At 42.8% G+C, this 20,311-nt stretch overlaps 1 protein-coding gene across 2 annotated transcripts; it reads left to right on the top strand.

The window, feature by feature from the left end:
- The first annotated feature begins 3,726 nt into the window (after positions 1-3,726).
- On the top strand, positions 3,727-12,739 carry rnf208 (ring finger protein 208). 2 transcript variants are annotated; one of them, XM_073478144.1, is made up of 2 exons: positions 3,727-4,370; positions 10,579-12,739. In XM_073478144.1, the coding sequence occupies exon 2, from the start codon at positions 11,481-11,483 to the stop codon at positions 12,360-12,362; it is 882 nt and encodes a 293-aa protein (XP_073334245.1). In that variant the 5' UTR covers positions 3,727-4,370; positions 10,579-11,480; the 3' UTR covers positions 12,363-12,739. The 2 variants fall into 2 exon arrangements, with proteins under 2 accessions (XP_073334245.1, XP_073334244.1); XM_073478143.1 differs by having other exon boundaries at positions 3,733-4,354; positions 10,579-12,679.
- Positions 12,740-20,311: the final 7,572 nt, after the last annotated feature.

Genomic DNA, 20,311 nt, shown 5'->3' with positions numbered 1-20,311 from the left:
TGACTCGTGATGTCACATGGAGGCCTGCTCCCCTCCACCAATCAGATCATAGCTGTCTGAAGGCAAACAGGACATTGTCATTTAATGAGCAGCCAGCAGACGCGGGTATTTATTTAACAGCTATTAACATTACAGTTGGAAGTATTCACTGAGCAGTTAGCTTAACGTTAGTTGGAGGTTACTGGATAGCTAGCTTAACATTGTGAACAGCTAGTTGGAGTATTTATTATTACTGAGCAGCTATCTTAATGTTACAGTTGAATGTATTTAATGTTACTGAAAAGCTAGCTTAATTTTACAGTTGAATGTATTTAATGTTACTGAAAAGTTAGCTTAATTTTACAGTTGAATGTATTTAATGTTACTGAAAAGCTAGCTTAATTTTACAGTTGAATGTATTTAATGTTACTGAAAAGCTAGCTTAATTTTACAGTTGAATGTATTTAATGTTACTGAAAAGCTAGCTTCACGTTACAGTTGGAGGTATTTACTGAACAGCTAGCTTCACGTTAGAGTTGGAGATATTTGCTAGTGAGCTAAGTTAAAGGTGACATATTATGCTCATTTCTGCTTGTTGACATGGTTCCTTGATGTCTAAATGGAATGATAGTAACATGCTTTGGTCGAAAAAACCGAAGGATTGAGCACAGCAGGGGTGTTTACACACCAGTTTCACAGCCCTGCTCTAAGCGGCAGGTTTGAGTGCCTTTCCCTTTTATGCTAATGAGCTACTGCGTGCGCCGCCCACCTCTTCCTGCCGGGCGGAAGACGTGAGGACGGCATCGCGTGACCATGGCAACGAGCTATACACATTTGCGAAGCAACTTTTCTGTGTCCATGCCTGCATATAACCGATAGTAGCACAGCAGACATGTAGCAGCTAACCCCTGTCTCCGGCTCCAAAACAAAGTAGTGATTGCTTTACTGCAGGTAACGTGCAGGTCACTGTCCTTTAGCACAACATGCTAATGAATTAACGTAGCTCACCGTCCGCTAACAACCGAGACATTTCACCCCGTCTCCTCTGCGTGTTCACGGCCAAGCAGTGATTCACCGGCCGGTTAGAAGCGATAAAATCTCAATATCCTAATTCATTTTCTCAATTCACTGTCATGTTTTAAAAGAGTGCTGATATGACAAATTAACGTTTGGTAACATTAACATTATCGTGAATACTACGGCCAGTAAGCCCAACGTCGATAACTTCGCGTTAGTTCAGCCTCATATTTACATCTACGGTTAGCGTTAGCGTTAGCATTAGCGTTAGCATTAGCGTTAGCGTTAGCTCATGTGCTAAACGGCCAAAGTAACACAAACTACACTGTTTTTTAAATACTTACAGTTCCATCATTGACAGTGGGTATGGATCCATCTTTTAAGGGACAATCTTGTTGCCAGTCCAGCTTCCAGACCTGACCTGGTTGCTGAAGCAGTCCGGCGTGAAGTGACCGTAACAGACCGTAACACTTTTACTCACTGAAGCTGGGACGTTTCCCTGATAAATAAAATGTAGCCACTTCGCTCTGATATCCTCTTTGGTAGGGAGGCCATGTAGCGAAACAGGAGGATCCGTGCATCCGACGACAGAGCAGCAGTGCTCGGCTTTCGGGTTGTACATGGTAGCGGTCAGGCTGTCGCGTACAAGTTAAGCGAGAACGAGAAAATGGCGGATCCTCGTCCAGGTAGCTGGCCAAGTGTGGGAGGAGATAGCCAGCGCGAGGACTGGAGTATGCAAAAGACCGGATTGTGACGTCACAATCCGGTCGAAATCCAAACGGCTCGTTTAGAGACCCAATCCCTGACTCCAGTAGTTTACGAAATATTGACTTAGTTGTCGAAAAATCATGCTTAAGGGGTGGGGAGGCACTCCGGATATGCAAATATACATACTAAAGCAAGGAAAAAGTGAGTTTTGCATAATATGTCCCCTTTAACGTTAACCCATGCAGCTCTTCAGGAGTCCCATCTTCATAATGAAGTGACAGGTTCAATACCTCTGAACAAAACCAAGTGATTCATGTATGTACTGTATATTTCTTCTCTTATATCTATCTATCTCCTTCTTCCCCACCCTTCCAGATCCAGACATCAACCGTTTAACAACTCCTGGTAAGACTTAAATACTGAATATAAACCAAAATGTCAAAGTAACACAGAATTACTGGGATTAGTCATATGTAGTTGCTGAATTTTGATTTTTTTTTAATCCTGGTAACCCTTCCCATAATTACTAGCCTAACTATATGCAGAAAACAATTGTTTGATAAATGGTTTCCTATAATGTAGTTGCAAGCAGCTTAAAGGACATTTTTAAGTGACCGTTGTTGTACAGTATTTGTTAACAATTATAATGTTGCATATGAAAACATTTTATATTGTTAAAAATGTACATTTCTAAACACTTACCTGCTTACAAGTGCATTAAAGTGTGTCATAAACCACTCATAAATGTTATGTACTGGCTTGGGGGGACATAAAGTGCAGTGTCGTCACAATCCCCTACAGTATTTGATATTGAATATTTAATGTTACAGAGAATTATTTTTTGTAACGGGCTTTAACAGCATGGTTTTGAATATGAAATGCAATCCAGTTGCCTAAAAAAGGTTACTTGGTAAAAGGAACAAGAGATACCATGGTATACTGTGAGTCTGTTTGAGGAACTTAACTTGCATCAGTGATGTGTTGAGCACATACTGTGAATCTTTCTCAAACTTCTGAGAAAATCTACAGAGGATTAAGTTTATGCTAAAACTCCTCTAAACAGGAGCTTTTTGGTTTTCAGATGTTCCCTCATCTCTCTGACTTACTGCTCCATTATCTCTTCCCATTACACTTTGCATTAGATTCTCATATTATGTAAGCTCTTACACTGATTGAAAATCACATTGTGTTTTTTTTTTTCATCCAACTTTGATCTGAGGATTATTTATGGGTCAGCATGAAGGCTTGAGCAGATACAACATTTGTTAAAATCTGCATTATGCAACATCACTGACTGTGCAGATCTGTGGTGGGAGCTTAGGATGCTGCCTTCCAGTGCCACGTCTTTTAGAGGATTCTCAAGGAGGAATGAACACAAATGGCACCTTCTGCAACGTTGTGTTTTCTGCTTTGAGGGTCTGCTCGTAAAAATCCATTTCTGCGAACATGAGTGAGATAAATGTGGCCAGTGTTGAGTGTGATAGATCTGTTTTTCCAGTCAGCAGCCTGATAGAAATTTGATTTAAGTGAATTTATGCTTTGTTTTGCCCTCTCATATCTGCTGCACTGCCTAGATTAGATCTGTTTGTCCCAGCTTCCTGTATTTCCTGCGTGTGCGCGGCTGCTGTACTTATGTATGTACGTGTGTATTAACATATGATTCATAGCTCTCAATATCTCAGACGGTGTGTGCGTACTTGTGCATAAATATGCATCTGTGTTTATGTGTGTATGCATATGTGTGTTTAGACGGGGGGGGGGTTGGGCAGGGTGGGTAATATTGTTAACGTTCCTCATTGGCTGAAATATTTTCTCTGGCAGCTAGAAAACGTGATCCTGCCTGCAGAGGCACTGCAGTGTGTGCTGCAGCGAGAGAGAGCAATGAGAGCGAGAGAGAGGGAGTGAGCGAGAGAGAGAGAGAGAGAGAGAGAGAGACTGATGGGGGGTGGGCAGGCAAAACAAGCCACATGCATAAGGAGGCAGCCAGAGGCACAGAGACAGAGAGGGAGAGTGTGTGAGTGTGCATGTATGTGTGAAAACACTGCGCATGTGTGACTGCGAGGCGCACTGACTGGAGCAGACGGAGAAGAAGAAAGAGGAGTAATGAACCGCAGCTGAGAGATAACAGCAGAGGAGAGGGACAGAGAGGGAAGAGAGGTTTTACCTGAAGACCAGACGACGAGGAAGGAAGAGAAGGGGGGGACGTAACAGTGCAGGAGCTCAGAATAAGCTGAATAATTTGAGCAGCGGTGGCCGAGGGATGGAGAAAGAGAGACCGGAGGGAGACGCTCAGCCACTGCTCGGAGGTGTAGGTGTGGAGGTGGGAGAGTGAAGGACAGAAGTACCAGAGAGAAGAGGAGGAGAGGAACGAGGGATGCGGAGTTCGATGAAAGCAGCCCGAGACGTGACGCATCCACCTTGCAACAGCTTCCTCCATCTTACATCTCCTCCATGTTCTCCCTGCCTCGCCGCTGCCGCTGCTGCTGCTGCTGCTCGTCGTTCGTCCCGCTAGAATCGAATGGACAGGAGAGAGCATCCTCCCTCTGGTCGGGCAAACGTCTGAACAAAGAGACCGAGCGGCTCCATTTTTCTCTTCACAGAGCAACAACAACAACTGGAACAGGAGCGAGAAAGGACTGGAACAAGACAAGTGCGTAGGCAGACAGGTGAGGATGAGAAAGGCTTGTATCTGTGTCATAGAAAAGATAGGGGAGTGTATTAATCTGCATAGTTTGCACCTGCATGTTTCAGATCCACGAGGTGTGGCTTCTAACTAATGATCTTTGGTTTCCAGCTCTCTGTGTGCAAGAGTCAAAAAAAAACAGAGGTGGCCTTTGCCTTTTTGCTTTGTTATGTTAAGCTGGGATTTGCATGGTTGTTGCATCATGGCCGTCCATTTTGCAGACACACACTCACACACATGGATGCATGAATGAAGACACACATATATGCACAGAGAAACACACCTGCACGCCTGCTTATCTGCATCGACCACAAACAACGATTAGGATCTGTGAACAAGGCTGCGACGATGTGTGGGTTTCGGTGTAGATGTGCATCTTCAGGGTGTCATGTCTCCAGCGGTTATGACATTTCACAGACCTCTGCACAGACAGACAGTGGGGGCAGGAGGAAGAGGAGGGGGGGGGTGATAGGGACAGGGCAAGAACGGCCTGTTCTGTAGATGTCAGCAGCATTAAGGCATCTCCATATTGGCCATACATTGGCGCTGCAGTGAGAGTGCTGGGTACACCATGCTGCGATTGCATAACCGCTCCTGATCACACACCCCTCCCACATGCTAGAGCAGCTCCATCTCACCCTCTAAATATTTTGGCCACCTCGCCTCTATCTCACAGTCCCTTCACGGGTCACCGCTCACACGACATCAGCAACGCCGTCCACCTTAACCCTGAGCTGAGACAGCAGCCTCCTCAAAAGAAAAATCAATCGTCTTAATCAATCAAGGGGCTGTTCTTATTGAAGAGCCAGACATTTCGCTGAACCGTTCCGTCATAAATCTTCGATGAGGCGTCTGTCAGGCAGAGCGATGATGGTTATTGCTTTTATTTTTCTTGCCTGTGTGTGCAGCTCTGCCATGTTGCCGTGGGAGCTACACAAACGAGAACAAAGAGCACTTGGCTGTAATGAATTGCGAGGCAAAATGGCCGATGTCTGCCATGAATGACAGCAGGCTGAATTATTAAAAACAACCCCCCCCACACACATACTTGCTAAGCACTTTCTGCCCATGCTAAAACACAAACATGAGACTGCCATCATACACTTCTGTGTGGAGTACTTGCATGTAATCACAGCTTGATGGACGGACTCTAAAAATAAGAACTAGACCTAAACATCATATCTGGATGTGAGTCCTGGGGAAAACATTTAAATCTTCTATTAAAATCTTTAAATTGCATTCGCCTGACATCAACCTGCCTTTGTTACATGCAAATTAGATTATTACAAACCAAAGCTCATTGAGAAAGGCATGACTTATAAAAAAAATATTATACAAAAAGGACATCTTGGTATTATAGACATAAAAACCAGCTGCACTGCACTCAAACTGTACAACATGCCCCAGAAGTAAATCCTCCCGTATTGAAATCATTCACAATACTTCACTGAATCCCCTGCAAATGCCACGATTTCCAGAGAAAAGCTGCAGCCAGCAAATATACAGTAAATCTGAGGATTTGTCCTCAGATCACGCTAAGGTCATAACTTGTTACGTAATCTAAATAACATAATACCCCACACAGGTCCGAGGAGAGATGCAGCGATGTTTTTTACCAGCCAAGGCATGAATGTGGATACACATCTCAACATAGCTGGCATACCTGACATACTGCTGGTATGTGGTGGTGTCGGGGCACAAATACCCGGACTGCCTGTTCGGACCAGACGAACAGACTGCACGTGCAGATGAATGGATGGACAGGATGGATGGATGGATGGAGAGATTAATAGATAGATATCCATTGAGAGAAAAGAAAGAGAGCGAGGGAGGGGAGGGAGGGGTCTCCATGAGTCATTCAGAACATGGTGCCCTTCGTCTGCTGTCCGATCTGCACAGGTGGAATCGATCCAGTTTGATCATGATGACCTGAGCTGTGTGTGTGTGTGTGTGTGTGTGTGTGTGTGTGTGTGTGTGTGTGTGTGTGTGTGTGTGTGTGTGTGTGTGTGTGCGTGTGTGTGCGTGTGTGTGAGCATAGTGGGAGTGTGAGAGGATAGGAATGTTCTAGGCGTGTGGATCTGTGTATGTGTTTTCCTCTCTCTTAAGGTGTGTTTGTGTCAGTTTAATCAGTCGGAGATAAATCCAGCATGATACACACATTTAAAAACGTCCCTCTTAGTGGCTCTATCTGTGTGTTATCTGTTTGTTTGTGTGTCGGCTGGAATGTAAAGGGTGGTGCCACGTACATGATGGGGAGTCGTCCGAGGGTGAGAATGTTCTAGGATATGTGTGTGTGTGACTTTACACTGTGTATGCAGCTCTTTGTGTGTTTAATGGTATGAGGAATTTGCTGCTGAGACAGACTCCTCTGACAACTCTGTGGTCAGCTCTCCTCTTCCTCCTCTGTGCTTGTGATGACGAGGTCAAATGCCTGCCATGATTTCATTAGTGTAATAATTCCTCTGCAGGGAGAGGATCCAGAGCTATGCACACACACACACACACACACACACACACACACACACACTCAATGTCAAGACTGTGGGAGAGCTGCAGCACCGTGTTAATATGGTGGCTGGGTCGGAGATGAGCTCCTTACATAACAGGAGAGGGCTCCGTCGATTAGGAGGAGGCTGCGCCAAAGCTGGCCCATCAGCAGGCAGCCTGCGTCAGTTATCAGCCCTTTTCATAGCACTGTCACCAAATTAGAGGGTAATTTTAGCTGCTTCATCTCCCCCAGGCTCAAAGGCTCCTCATGCAGCCTGGATGCTTTATCAACTCGACCCCTGTCACCAGCAGACAGACATGTTTTCACAAGCTGTTTATATCCACAAGATGTGTCCAGACATACATGGTTGTTTGAACTATCTGCTCTTATTTTGGCCTGGGAATTTCTTAATCGTTAGTACTGTGGTTGTTACCATATTTGTATCCCTCTAGCCTCGGCATTGATGTAAAAGAGCTTGATGCTCAGTCACGTATCTCCTGAATTAACAATGGTTGATGATGATGGTGATGATTTGATTTTAAAACAGTAGTTCAACTGATACTAGACTTTGTAGGCCAATACCAATATCACTATTTTACAGAAAGTGACTTTAAAAATTCAAGGAAATGGATTACCTCAAAATTACCAAGTAAAGTAGACTAATAATTTAAGGGTTTTTTTTGTTTGATTGTTTGTTTTTTTACTTTTTAGCTCATACAACTTTAGTTTAGTACAACTTAACTTGCTTATTCTGAGGTAATCGGTTTCCAACTTTACAGCGTACAGTTTGTTTTGTTTTGTTTTGTTTTGTTTTGTTTTGTTTTTCTTTGCATGAACATAAATACTTTACAAATCCTGTAAGCTTTTTTGTTTTCTGCAGTTAATGTAGCAGGGACACTGTTTCTATTCTAAATTACCTCAAACATATCTTTGGCATTTCTGTGAGACAATTCACTGTTATTTATTGGCCCATATACACACTAATACAGATATGTCTGCAATTAGCTAATATAAGCAGATTTATCAGGCTAGCTCTAATTCTAATCATTAATTACTATAATTTGAATTAAATTCAACATTCAGGCCTAAAGTAACACTATAGCACTTACATAACCAATAATAGAGCTAGGAACATGATTATAATGGAGTATACTATAGTGTCATAGAGTTTTTCGACACATTTTTAAACCAAAGAAGCCAAAAATCATCATCAAACAGTTATGTTTAATATCATGACTTAGATTGTCGGTGGCTCATTCAGTGTTTGTTTCATGAAATGTGACTTTGGTCATCATAATATTTTGATTTAGGGAAAATTGTCTTTTATAGGCTCAGTCACTGTTACATTTTTGGTCATTTTGTACAAATGTCCTTCTTACTGTTAATGCTTGCACCTTTAAGGCCATCATACACGCATTCATGATGATTGTTTCTCAAAAAATCCTTGCACAAATATCTTCTAAAAGCACCAAGCGTCACCCCCTAAATATATCACTGTCTTTACCAAACGTGTATGAATACATACTGCGTTTGCAAGAGGATGAGAAAGCCTATTTTAGGAGAGGTGTTGCAGTGCTGGAGGAACACATGTGGTGAGACTGTGAGTGATTCTGGTAAACAGCTCTGTGTGTTGAGGTGTACAATGCAGATATGTCAACATTGAGAGAGGATAAAGGGGAGAAACAAACGTCTGCCTGCTCACCCAATATGGCTCGCCGCATCACGTGAAAGTACTGGGCTGAAGCACTTCCGCCTGTTAGGTACATCTCTCTCATTCGGTGTGAATCTTCAGCAGGGGATGGGGGCAGGAAACCACTGAGTGGTACATAGATAAACAAACCATAAATAGAAGCCAGAACCAGCACTGCATGCGCTCTCTCTCCTCTCTTTTTCTCTCTCTTCCTCACCATGTAGGTCACCTCCTCTGCTCAGTTTTTTTTTTCCTGTAATGAATCATCAGTGTTGACAGCCGTGCAGAGAATGAGAGATGTGTCATCCTCCCTCCTCTGCTGTTTGGCAGCTTTTGTTATGGTCAAACTAAAGATTTTCGTCCGTGCACTTGTTCTTTTTTTTTTTTCCAGAAACCCACACACAGTATGACACAAACGCTCAATGGGGACTATAAACTGTTCCCACGCATGTTCGAGTCAAACTGACGCAACTCACAAGATGATGCTGATAGGAAACAGGAAGTATACATAGCCACAATGTGTGTCACAATCACCTGCTCGGAGCAGACAGTGAGGCAGGTTATAGTTACTGCTTACAGCACAGTGTAAGACTGATATAACACTCTACGATTTCTTAAACATTTTAAAAAGTCTTAAAGGAGACCTATTGCGCTTTTTTGTTTGTTTCCTTTCCTTCAGTGTTTTATAGGTTCTTGTGCATGTAAAAGATCTTGACAATTAAAAAGATCTGCACCAACAGAAGCTCCTCTCTCCCACAGAAAACACTGCTCCTGAAACGCCTCGTCAGTAGTCCCGCCTTTAATTCTGTGACTTTGTGACATCACACTATGTCACCATGTCACATAATTGGCACGTAAGAATTAAATTGATTTATTTGTTGTCGGGGTGCTGGCTCAGGTGTGTGTGAACTGACCAATCAGAGCAGACTGGGTTTTCAGGAGGAGGGGGCTTAAAGAGACAGGAGCTAAAAAAAAAACGTTTCAGACAGAGGGAGGAATACAATGTTGCAGCACTGGACAGTATGAGAAATCTGGTGTGTTTTTTGAGCACTATAGCATGTAAATGTATTTTAGTAGTAACCCAAAATAGGCATAATACGTATGTTTCCTTTAAAATGGTGGAGCTTATCTTAATATATAGGGGTGAAAAGGGGGCTGTCTGTGTTCTCTTGGGGTGTGTAGGGGGGCAAACATTTGCTTAAGGCAAACATTTTGATGCATAACATGTATGTGTGTATGTGCCAGAACAAATGACATCTCGAATAATCTTCACCACACCAAATAAAAGAAATCTAATTCATGACAAATAACATGATTTTGAGACATCTACAGTGTGATTAAAGCTCAAATGTATTCAGGATTATCATAAAACACATACTGCAGAAACACTCAGTGGTTCAAAGCCCATTTTCAGTTTTTCGTCACATTGTCGTGAAAATGTATCAATTAAATTGTATTACTTAGGCCATAGTTAAAAGTGGTGGTGCAGTGGACTGCATCTGATCGAGAGGTTAAACTGATCTGATTTACACTCACCACAAACTTCAGACATGCAGGTTCTGTGTTTGAAATTATCAGTACACCTCATATCCACATAATCTTCCGACTTTGTGGCACGCTGATTTTGTTTAGTTAAAAAGCGAGGCGTACGCTCCGTGCCGCTCCCCAGAGCGTGTGGCAACATAATAATTATCTCTCAGCTCTTTAAAGAGACTCACCTGGGCAGAGGCCAAGATGCAAAAGGAAGTAGGACAAAAGGTTTTTTTCTCTGAGTGAGCAGCCTCTGTCAACACAAAGAACCTGATCTTCATACAGCTACAGTAAACTCAGTCAAAGCAGCCGTGCAGCATGCTTTCAAGAAAATGCAATGAAAATGTAAAAAAGCATGTTTCTTGTGAACTTGTGTTGTTCCTGTTCTTTCCATATTAAATCTACTTAAAATTCACGATAACACAATGTGTTTATAGGAGCAAAAATGCATGTGTTGAATACATCTTTTTACTGTTTTCACAGGTAGATGGACCAAAGGAATCGAGTCTGAGACACTGAAAAAAGGAGACAAGCACAGAGGCATCCTTCAGACTGTTATCACATCTTCTTCTCAGCTGGGAGGACTGTTTGAAAGTCCCAAAAACACCTTCACTCCCACCTCTGGAGAAGGAATTCAGGAGGCTTTGAGCTTGAAGGAGACCTCCCCTGAGAAAGACCTCCTCCCTCTTTCTTATCAACAAGCCACCTAAAGGGTCACACAGGGTCACCTGACCAAACTGGATCAAGAGCAAAGGGACAGACTGCAGCTTTTTCTATGTTTCTCACGCACTCGAGCACGACCGCAGCCAAAAACAGGAAGTTAAGCCGGCGTTTTAGCAAGAAACACATGTAAGGGCTAGTTCGAGAAGGCAAGAGTTTCCTTGGCAGGCCACAGGATATAGTTCAAGACAATAACTTCTTGGACCTTTATGAACTGCCTGAACTCAACCCCCCAACACCCCTCTCAAGCCACCAACCTGTACTGTATGTATATATGTGAGCATCTGTGTGCATATGAGATTATTTATTGGTGAGAACATATCTTTGTGCTAAAGTACTCACTGTCCTTCTGTGTCTATATATTCTGCAAACAGCCATCAGAGACAGCACAGGAACATCAGCATAATAAGTTAGTAAAAACAACAAAAAACTACCTTTAAGTAGTCAACACTGGTCAGATAGTGTAAGCTGGATTGTTAAATCATTTGTACATATCAGCAGTGACAGAATAAGAGCTGCAGATTGTGGTGCTCTGGCTGAGCTCTCCTATCTGTCTGCCCCTCATAAAGACTCAGGCTGACAGTCGCGTCTACCACAAGGGGGATCTCTTTGAGGGAAACATGGAGGCAACCATTCGTCCCCATGTTCCCTCGAATGGCTGACTTATGAGCAAGAGCCCAATTATTTTCCCCTTGCCCAGAACCAGGCAGGTGTGTCCAGCGCAGATAAGAGCCACAGCCCCTATCTCTCCCACCTCCAAAAACGTGCGAATGTCCTGCCTCAGGCGTCAGCCGGTCACCATCCCCATGGACACGGTTAAGATCATCCAGTCGGAGAAGTTCCCCAGAGAGTGCCCTGTGCCCGTCACCCAGCCGCGCTATGCCCCGCCACCCAGAGTGGCCTGGGACGGAGGAGGCGAAGGCGAAATCATCGTCAACCAGGCCTGCAGCGATATCACCCTGGACATGACAGGCTCCCCCCGGCCCATGGTGTCCCCTGCGGCCCCAGTCCTGCGCAGGGAGCAGAGCTTCCTGGCGCAGCGCAAAACCAGTGCCAATGAAATCTGCTACCACCAGTTCCACTACAAGATGGAGGACGTCATCGTCAACCAGTACGTGCTGCGCTCCTCCTCCACCTCCTCCTCGACTTCTTCCTCCTCCTCTTCGGGACCCGTCATGCCCTGCGAGCCCCTGGACTGCCCCACCTGCGGTCACACCTACAACTTCGCCGGCAAGCGTCCGCGCATCCTCTCCTGCCTGCACTCGGTGTGTGAGGAGTGCCTGCAGATCCTCTACGAGTCCTGTCCCAAGTACAAGTTCATCTCTTGCCCCACATGCCGGCGCGAGACGGTGCTGTTCACTGACTATGGCCTGGCTGCTCTGGCCATCAACACCAGCATCCTGAGCCGCTTGCCCTCTGACCCCAATGGGCCCGTGCAGTGGGGCGGGGACGCCGACCGCAGCTGCTACCAGACTGTGCGCCAATACTGCCAGTCAGCCTGCACCTGCCAGATCGCCAACCCCTTGTCCTCCTGTGGCATCATGTAGACAAGGGGGGACGCTGCAGGCATGACTCGACGCTGCCCCCTCCCACCACCACCACCACCGCCGCCACCACTCTTTTCGTCTATAAGCTACACCCTCTTTGCCAATCCCCCCCTCCCCCCCTCTCTCACAGACATACAGTAAATAAATCCCTCCACAGATGTTATCTCTATATATTTAATAGCACAGATGGATGCTGTGTGGGACTAACGGATGCCGATGGTTCGAGAAATAGTAAATAAATGTATTTTATGTATGGACTGGAATCCTATTCACCCTCTCTCGTTTGGTTGGACGTGTTTGTCATTGACATCTCTTTACATGGGAATGCCAGGGGAGGTCTATCCCCCCAACCTAGGTGAATAAAGATTAAATAAATGATAAAAGTAACTCTGTGTGGCCTGCACTTGTTATCTGCCGAGCTGCAAGAAAGGAGACGGCTGCAGAAGTCTGGCTTTCCTTTTTATTACTTAGTGCACTATGAAACTGGAGCCCTTCGTTTTTTTGTCTTAAATATTGATGCATACTTTAAGAGCATAGTTAAAGGTAAAGGAGGCGATTCTGGAGGAAGTAGTCTCATTCCCAGGTAGTCAAATAGCAACGCTTTGAGCTGGTAATTGGCCAAAAGGGTCAGTATTTGGCGACCTGAGACTCAACAATCAACTATTTTTCTACAGAATTGGCACCTTTAATGGTTGTATTGTTTTGCAATATGTTGAGGTATTTTCTAATGGGCTTTCTGGACAATTTGAGTGGGTTGAAATGCACCAAATACCACAAAGGACATCCCCAAATCTACAACCTATGTTTTGCAATTTAGGAGGAAGAATCAGAAATGACTATGATGCTTAAAAAAATAAGGTAATTTTCAGGTACAAAGTCAAGGATGCTTTTCACGCTTGCTCATTTTGAAAGTTTTTTCACTCCTTAAAAACCCTTAAAGGATAACTTGAATTTCACACATTATAGTGTGTTTACAGTTGTAAAGTACATGTTGGAGTAAATTTGTGAAAAAGTAGTATAAAGCCTAAGTGGCTTGAGAGGAAGCTGCATGTAATCTGATAAATTGCCTCTAGTGATGTCGCTCAGTGGCTAGGTTGCATTGTGGGTAATGTAGGCAGCATGTTTTTAAAAAAGGAAGAAGAAAGTGTAGAATAAAAAAGGCAATACCTCTGGTTATTGTCGATAATGAGTTTCAACAGTGTTATCAGAGTGAAACACTTTCCAAAACTGGCCTACATAACCCACAATGCAATTTAGCCTGAGTGACATCACTGGAGGTAATTGCATGCAGCTTCTTCTAGAGCCACAAAAGGCTTAGGCTCATATGTGCACATTCAGTATTTGGGTATTTGATGGATCTGAAGCATGTTTCTCTCATAATGCAGAAATATAGACCAAGACAATATGAATAAGAATTTCAAAGAGAGAGTTATATTTACATTATATTACTTGACATTTACAGAATAACATACTGTAAACTGCACACCAGTAGTCTTTACAGATTTGCAAAAAATATATATATACAAGGTTGATATATGTATTCCAAGCTGCGTAGTGCTGTGAGAAATTAAATTCCCCATCACAATTTTATAGAAAATCATATTGTTTATCGGTATAAATAATGAAGGCACATGTAGCAGACAATAAATAAACATGGCAGACTGCTCCCTCACAGGAGCTGAATAGGCAGTCAGTTTGAAAGCAGCGACAGTGCTCAGACTTGAAGGAAGTCTTTCTCCTCTTCAGAGCTGAAACCAAAACATCCATCCGTCATCATTTACACAGGCAGAGTTTTCCTCCTGTTCCTCCTGAACAGCTGGCTCAACCGTTTCCGGGCCGAGTTTTTCTCAGATGGCTGCATCTGTTGGCTGTATGGATAAAAAATTCATGAAACAGAGCTGAAATAAGCCATCATAGGAAAAGCTGCGAGCAGTATGTAAGCTAAGGTTCATGAAAAAACAGGGGACAAAATGTTCAAGAGGAGCAGAAGCATGGAGTGAAAATGAACTCCCAGCAAAGCCTCTGCGTCTACTGTGCATTACCTCCGGACCACTGCGTCGCTGTGGCCGGCTGCCATGTTGGAGCAGGACACACATTTCCTCAGAGCATCATGCATCATGTGAGATTAATGATTCTTAGAGGTTACAGTTATAAATATCATATCTCACCTCTTTAAATCTCTCGAAGCAGAGTCATCTCTTCTGAGAGACCCAATTTTAAATCTCCAGTTCTTGTAGGTTTTATTATTCTCTTCTTTCTTAGACTCCTGAAAAGACACAATAAATATTTGTGGATCAAAATGATAAGAAGTCTATGAGGACAAAAATAGAACATCTATCTTATTACAACATAAGGGCTGTTGTTTTGATTATGTGTTTGAGTGTATCGTACCTGCTTCTCGTGGTCCTCCTCTATCTTCTCCAGCAGGTCATTTGTACTCAGCTGCTGCCCCCTGCAGTCTGCATTCAGCCTTCCTGCACAAAGCACACACAACAATAAGCCCACAGTAAACACAAGAACATCAGACTGGCAGGAAGATATTGAATAAACAAAACATATCAACACAAAAGGTGAAAATGGAAAGAAACAGGTCGACTGGGACTCACTTAAATGTAGTTTTGCAAGACTTGTGTCCGAAGATGATCTCTGCCGAAAATGTCCGGGACGATAATCTTTCCGTTGCTGGGGTTCACTGGAAGTTTGCTCTGCTCTTTCAAGACTCTGACAAGAAGAGAGGTCCTCCTCAGCAGCTTTAGAGTCACTCTGGGAGGCCTAAACGAGAGCCAAGTGATAACAAAAACAATATTGTCAGGCTTTGATCTGTATTAACCCTCAGGCTACAGGATGATATCCTATCATTACCAGATTGACAAGCTCATGGCATGTTTATAAAGTCTGATGTGGAATCTGTGACTCCTTCATAATTGCTTTGCAGAGTTGTTGTACATGAATGTCTTCACCTGGCTCACCTCCATTTCCTGATGCTCCCGCGGGGCATTCACCTCCATCTGTAAGGCTTGGTTGTGCATCTGCTGTCTGGCAACTTCCTCTAACATTTGGCACACCTGCTCCAGGTAGCTGAGCCCGGGACTCAGTCCTTTCCCTTCCTCCTCGCCGAGGTCCTGCACAGATCATCGAGCAAGAAAATGTTACCTTGTAGGATAGAAATGTAATGTAGCTTTACAAGTTTAGTCAAGCTGTAATTCAAAGTTGCAAAATACTGTAGTATAAACATAAATTGGCACTCATTAGAGCGCATATCTCCACCCAGGCCTGACAGTCACCTTTAATTCAAGCCTCATCCAATATCAAACTGGATAACCTTGTATCACTCTAAATTTTATATCACCCGTAAGTGTTTCTCCATAATTAAAGCTCAGGATCTACATCAAACTCACTCATAGACACCAGCAACCTAAAAACCATTGATGTTTTTCATCAAGATCCATGCATTATTCCCTGAGAAATTAATAAAAATGTCAAAAATCTTACTATCTCACAATGTTAGAGAACATGAGAAAAAAAATTCCTGGATCTGTCCCTTCAACCGGACCTGCACCAAAAGTTAATGGGCTCTATTCTGGGCTGAGACCCATCCTCCATTCAAGTTTCATGGAAAACCGTTCAGTTGTTTTTGTGTAATCCTGCTTACAAACCAACCATCCAACACAAAAACCTCCTTGATGGAGGCAACAAATCATAGGGGACATTATCCAGCAGCAGTTATTAGCCATGCAGGGCTCTATGGGGGGCAGTGTTGGTCAGTCTGTTCAGACTAAAGTATGTCAACATCTGCCCGATGGATTGACGTGAAATCTTGAACACACAATCACGGTGCCCAGACGATGGTGCTACTGACATCTGTGATCCCCGTCCATCCTCTAGTGTCACCAGCAGGCAGACATTTGTGGTTTTGAAGACTACATTTTTCAACTTCAATGGTTTACACCCGCAAAACTAATGACATCCCCATCAGTCTCCATTGAATGTGTCATCCAACAGTCGTCCAACAGTCCAAACCTCAAAGATATTAAATTCATAACAGTGTAAAACAAAAGAGCAAGATGGAGAATATTCTCACATTTTAACAAGCTGAAATGAAATGTTTCCCATTTTGCGTCCAAGCCAAGTTATTAGTTGACAACATTTTATCAGTGAACTTTTCGTTGATCGTAACTTCATTCAGCACAAACTTAGAAAAGAATACAATAAAAGATAAATAGTAAAATACTACTACTAATAAAACATAATATCCAAACCATTCGTAGATATTTTATGGGAGTTTGATATTTGTAATATCAGGATATGGATCACACTAAATGATAATATTAAATATAACTTGTCCTTAGCATGAACTTTGAACAGAACAATGAAACAGGATGATTAAACTGTAATTACATGTGATTGCAAAGTACCAGTAGCAAAGTATATAATTGAGTAATTATGCCAACTTTACATTGTTTGACTCGTCGGCAGGCTAATGCATTTCTCAAAGCCCTTTAATGCTGGCTTTCAGAGAAACGAACAGTGTGCACGCACACCTACGGACTAAAACAACTTGAAGAAGTTAATTGGATACAGCAGGTACAACTAATCCAGTTATTTCAACACCTTTGTGTGCTGTCAGCAGGACCTGTTTGTCGCTCACTGACTCATAAAGAGGAACTTCTTCATTCTTCTTTTACACCTTTGCTCAAAATCTCATTTTAAATCAAGACACATTTTTTTCCGCTCTGTGGTTAACAGCGTGTATCTAAAGCCACACAGATTGCTTAAATTCCCCCACATGTCATGTCCATTCCTCTAATGCCTGTGGGCATAAAGTCACCTGGGCAGACTGGTTTATGATCCCTCGCACCGCAGACGGGCTCGTGACGGGCTGCTAGCTTAAAAGAGATCCTGCATGAGTAATGACATTCCCGGCCCACTTTAGATTTGAGAGCAAACTGTGTGTTGCAACCTTTTAACTAAGGTAAGAAAGTAGAGACCTTGTCACACCTCGGGGACTTTCCTTCCTTTTACAGTTACAAGCCTGTGTGAGCTGTGCAAGACCATACATGTTACTGTGAAACTGAGGTCACACTGAAACTGCTTCCAAATAAGCACAAAGAGAAGTGAAACACATCATGGGAATGTTTGTATCGCTCCTGTTTTTCCTAAAATGCTAATTTCGTAAATATTTATACATAGTTTGCTTTGCGACATAAACATATCTCACCTCTAATCTTTTCCGAACTGGCTGCTTGTCACAAATCATAGACGCTGGTCGTCTGCGGCTCAGCCTCATGGGCTCTACTGTGTTGACCGTTGTCCATTGCCCAAAGCTCTGTGGCCTTTGACCTCTCACTAACTCCGATGCGTGCCTTCTGGGTTGAAAAGATGCTCGAGGTCGTCGCCGGAGCACCTCCTCCACTGTGAGGGGCTCTAGATTGTCCTTTCGGTGTTTGGAGTCAGTCCTCTGCAGAGTTTGCTCCACTTTTTGGTGCAAGGCAGAAGAGGAAGGTGGAGGAGAGGACAGGACGGGAGACCGTGACGTTGAGGCTGGAGTGAGTCCTCCTGTCTCTGGTGTGAATGTGTCTATGTCTGCTTTGTCTGACGAGACGGAGCAGGACATAGCAAGGAAGGATGTGTCGGAGCTGGCTGTCTCCACTCCAGAGTCCACAGATTCTGAGCGCAGGTTCGTCCCCGTGTCAGAGGACGGTGTAGAAGGGTCTTCATCGTTACTTCCAAGCCATTCTGAGTCTGGACTCTGGCCTCCTTCAGTAACCCAAGTCTCCATGAGGTTTCCAAAGCTCCTGTAAAGATTCATCTCCAAACCGCTGCCCCTCACACCTTCCTCTGCGTCTGAACTCCGACTGGAAACTGCACACCAGTTAAAGACAGCCTACGCAGACTTAGGCTGAAGCAGAATTCAAAACATCCCCTGTGATCCGCCTCCGTTCCTTCACCCCGCCCATCCCTAACATCTGTCCTGTCACAGAGCGGGAGCTGCATGTTCATACCTGCTCCTTCCTGTCACTCAGTCCTGGGAAAAAAAAACAGTGACTCATCTGTGGTGTTATTTGAATTGTTGGATTTGTCGTCACATCTGTAAGAAATCCAAGACATAACAGGAACAAGCCGTGACACGATTATATAGATTTGCCCTGCGTGTGTGCGCACAGACAATAAAACTTGAGTCGAAGAAAGCTTTTAAGACACGGAGGTGCTGTAAAGGAATGCTGATAAAACAGATAAAACAAGAAGTCTCAGACATTAATCTTTGTCACAAGTTGAGATGGAAGCTTTAACAGAAGTGAGAACATGAGAATGAGGAACACGATATGTTTGAATTCCTCAGTGGATTTACAGTGTGATGGTATGTGAGTGTGTGAAAAGGGGGACTGTATGAAAAGTAAATGGTATTTCGTCACTCCGGTAAGAATTATCTGAGAGGAATGTGGAGAATGGACACTCCTGTGAACTGATTTGATCTACATTTCCTGGGTGAACTGTGACAGAGTGGGTCATCTTATCACACATACGCACACACACACACTACAGAAGCAGGTTATTGTAAATCAGTGTGTGCAGACAGTAATGAATAATAACTCTTCCACCAACAATAAAAAACACAAATTGAATCCATTGTCTATTTATTTATGTTTGTTCACCTTAATTTTGTATGTTTCTGTCTTAATAAATTACACAATGTCCATATCAGGGCTGTAGCTACAACTGACACTGAGCTCAGGTTGTTTGTATTTTGTGGGATAAATCTGGTGAGAGTTACAGTATATTTTAATATGAAGGAGAAAATAAAAACAAAACTTGAAGGGGCACAATGTAGTTTTGGAGAAGAAATTCAAACTGAGAAATTGAATAAATACAATATTAATGAGGTAATCATACAATATTATTTTCCATATCTGAATGAACAAGCTGTTCTCAGAGGAAAATAAGGTCACCAGAACACTGTTTGAAGCCTGAAAGGTGGCAGGGTCCGCCATATATAAAACAAAGTAAAACAGTATGAAATTGTGTTTGGTCAGTTTGTTTATTTAGTTTCTAAATCAGTCTCCTGATCCTCTAAATGTCTTCTCCAAAACTACATAATGCACCTTTAACGTGTTATTCTCGATGGTTTTTTAGGTCTTCATGAAGCCAGATAACTATGTACAGAAAATGTCAATTAAATTGTCATTTTCACTGAAGTAATCATGATGATGTGACATTTGTTCGTGTCTGTTTATAAAACAAACCTGTTTTCTTGCATTTGGAGAAAATGTAAGACTGAGGCATCTTCATTATAATGCTGTTTTGTTTCATATTTCTAATTGTGCAGCCATTATTTACACATAAAACATAAATAAATACTGCCTTACAGGTTCTTATACTTATTAAAATAATTAAGATAAAGTGGGGGACTTTAATTAATCTTACTTTATCTATGTTTATTTTTCCAGTTATTTCTTAATTATCAGTGGTTTTAGTTTAAATAAATAAATAAATAAATAAATAAATAAATAAAGGGCCCTGGTCTTTACAGTATAAGCCTCCTGGTCACTGTAAACATTCCTCCCACATCACATTCAGCCGCTAGGGGTCGTTGTTGAGCATTTATTTAAAAAAAACCAACATTTTTTTAAAAATCTTTCAATTTAAAAGACAGCAGAAACTCTCCATGTTTGATCTGTAGTCATTTAAATCTATTCAACGTATTCTTATTTAAAACCAGCGTGACGCCACAGTTTTACAAATCAACAAGAAGTCCGCAGGGCAACATTACAGCTGGATTTGACAACATAAAGTGAGCACCAGGACTATAAATGTATTGAACTCCTCTCCTGCACGTCATCTCGTAGCATAACAATGTTTGTTTTTAAACACTTCCAGAAAACGTGTCGCTGAGACGTCAGAGGTTTAAAGTGACTGAGCTCCATCTGTGTGTTTGTGTTTAACTCTGTGTA

The sequence above is a fragment of the Pagrus major genome, chromosome 12, assembly GCF_040436345.1.
Source record: "Pagrus major chromosome 12, Pma_NU_1.0".
Classification (NCBI taxonomy): Eukaryota; Metazoa; Chordata; class Actinopteri; order Spariformes; family Sparidae; genus Pagrus; species Pagrus major.
This window is presented reverse-complemented; position numbering and strand designations above follow the sequence as displayed.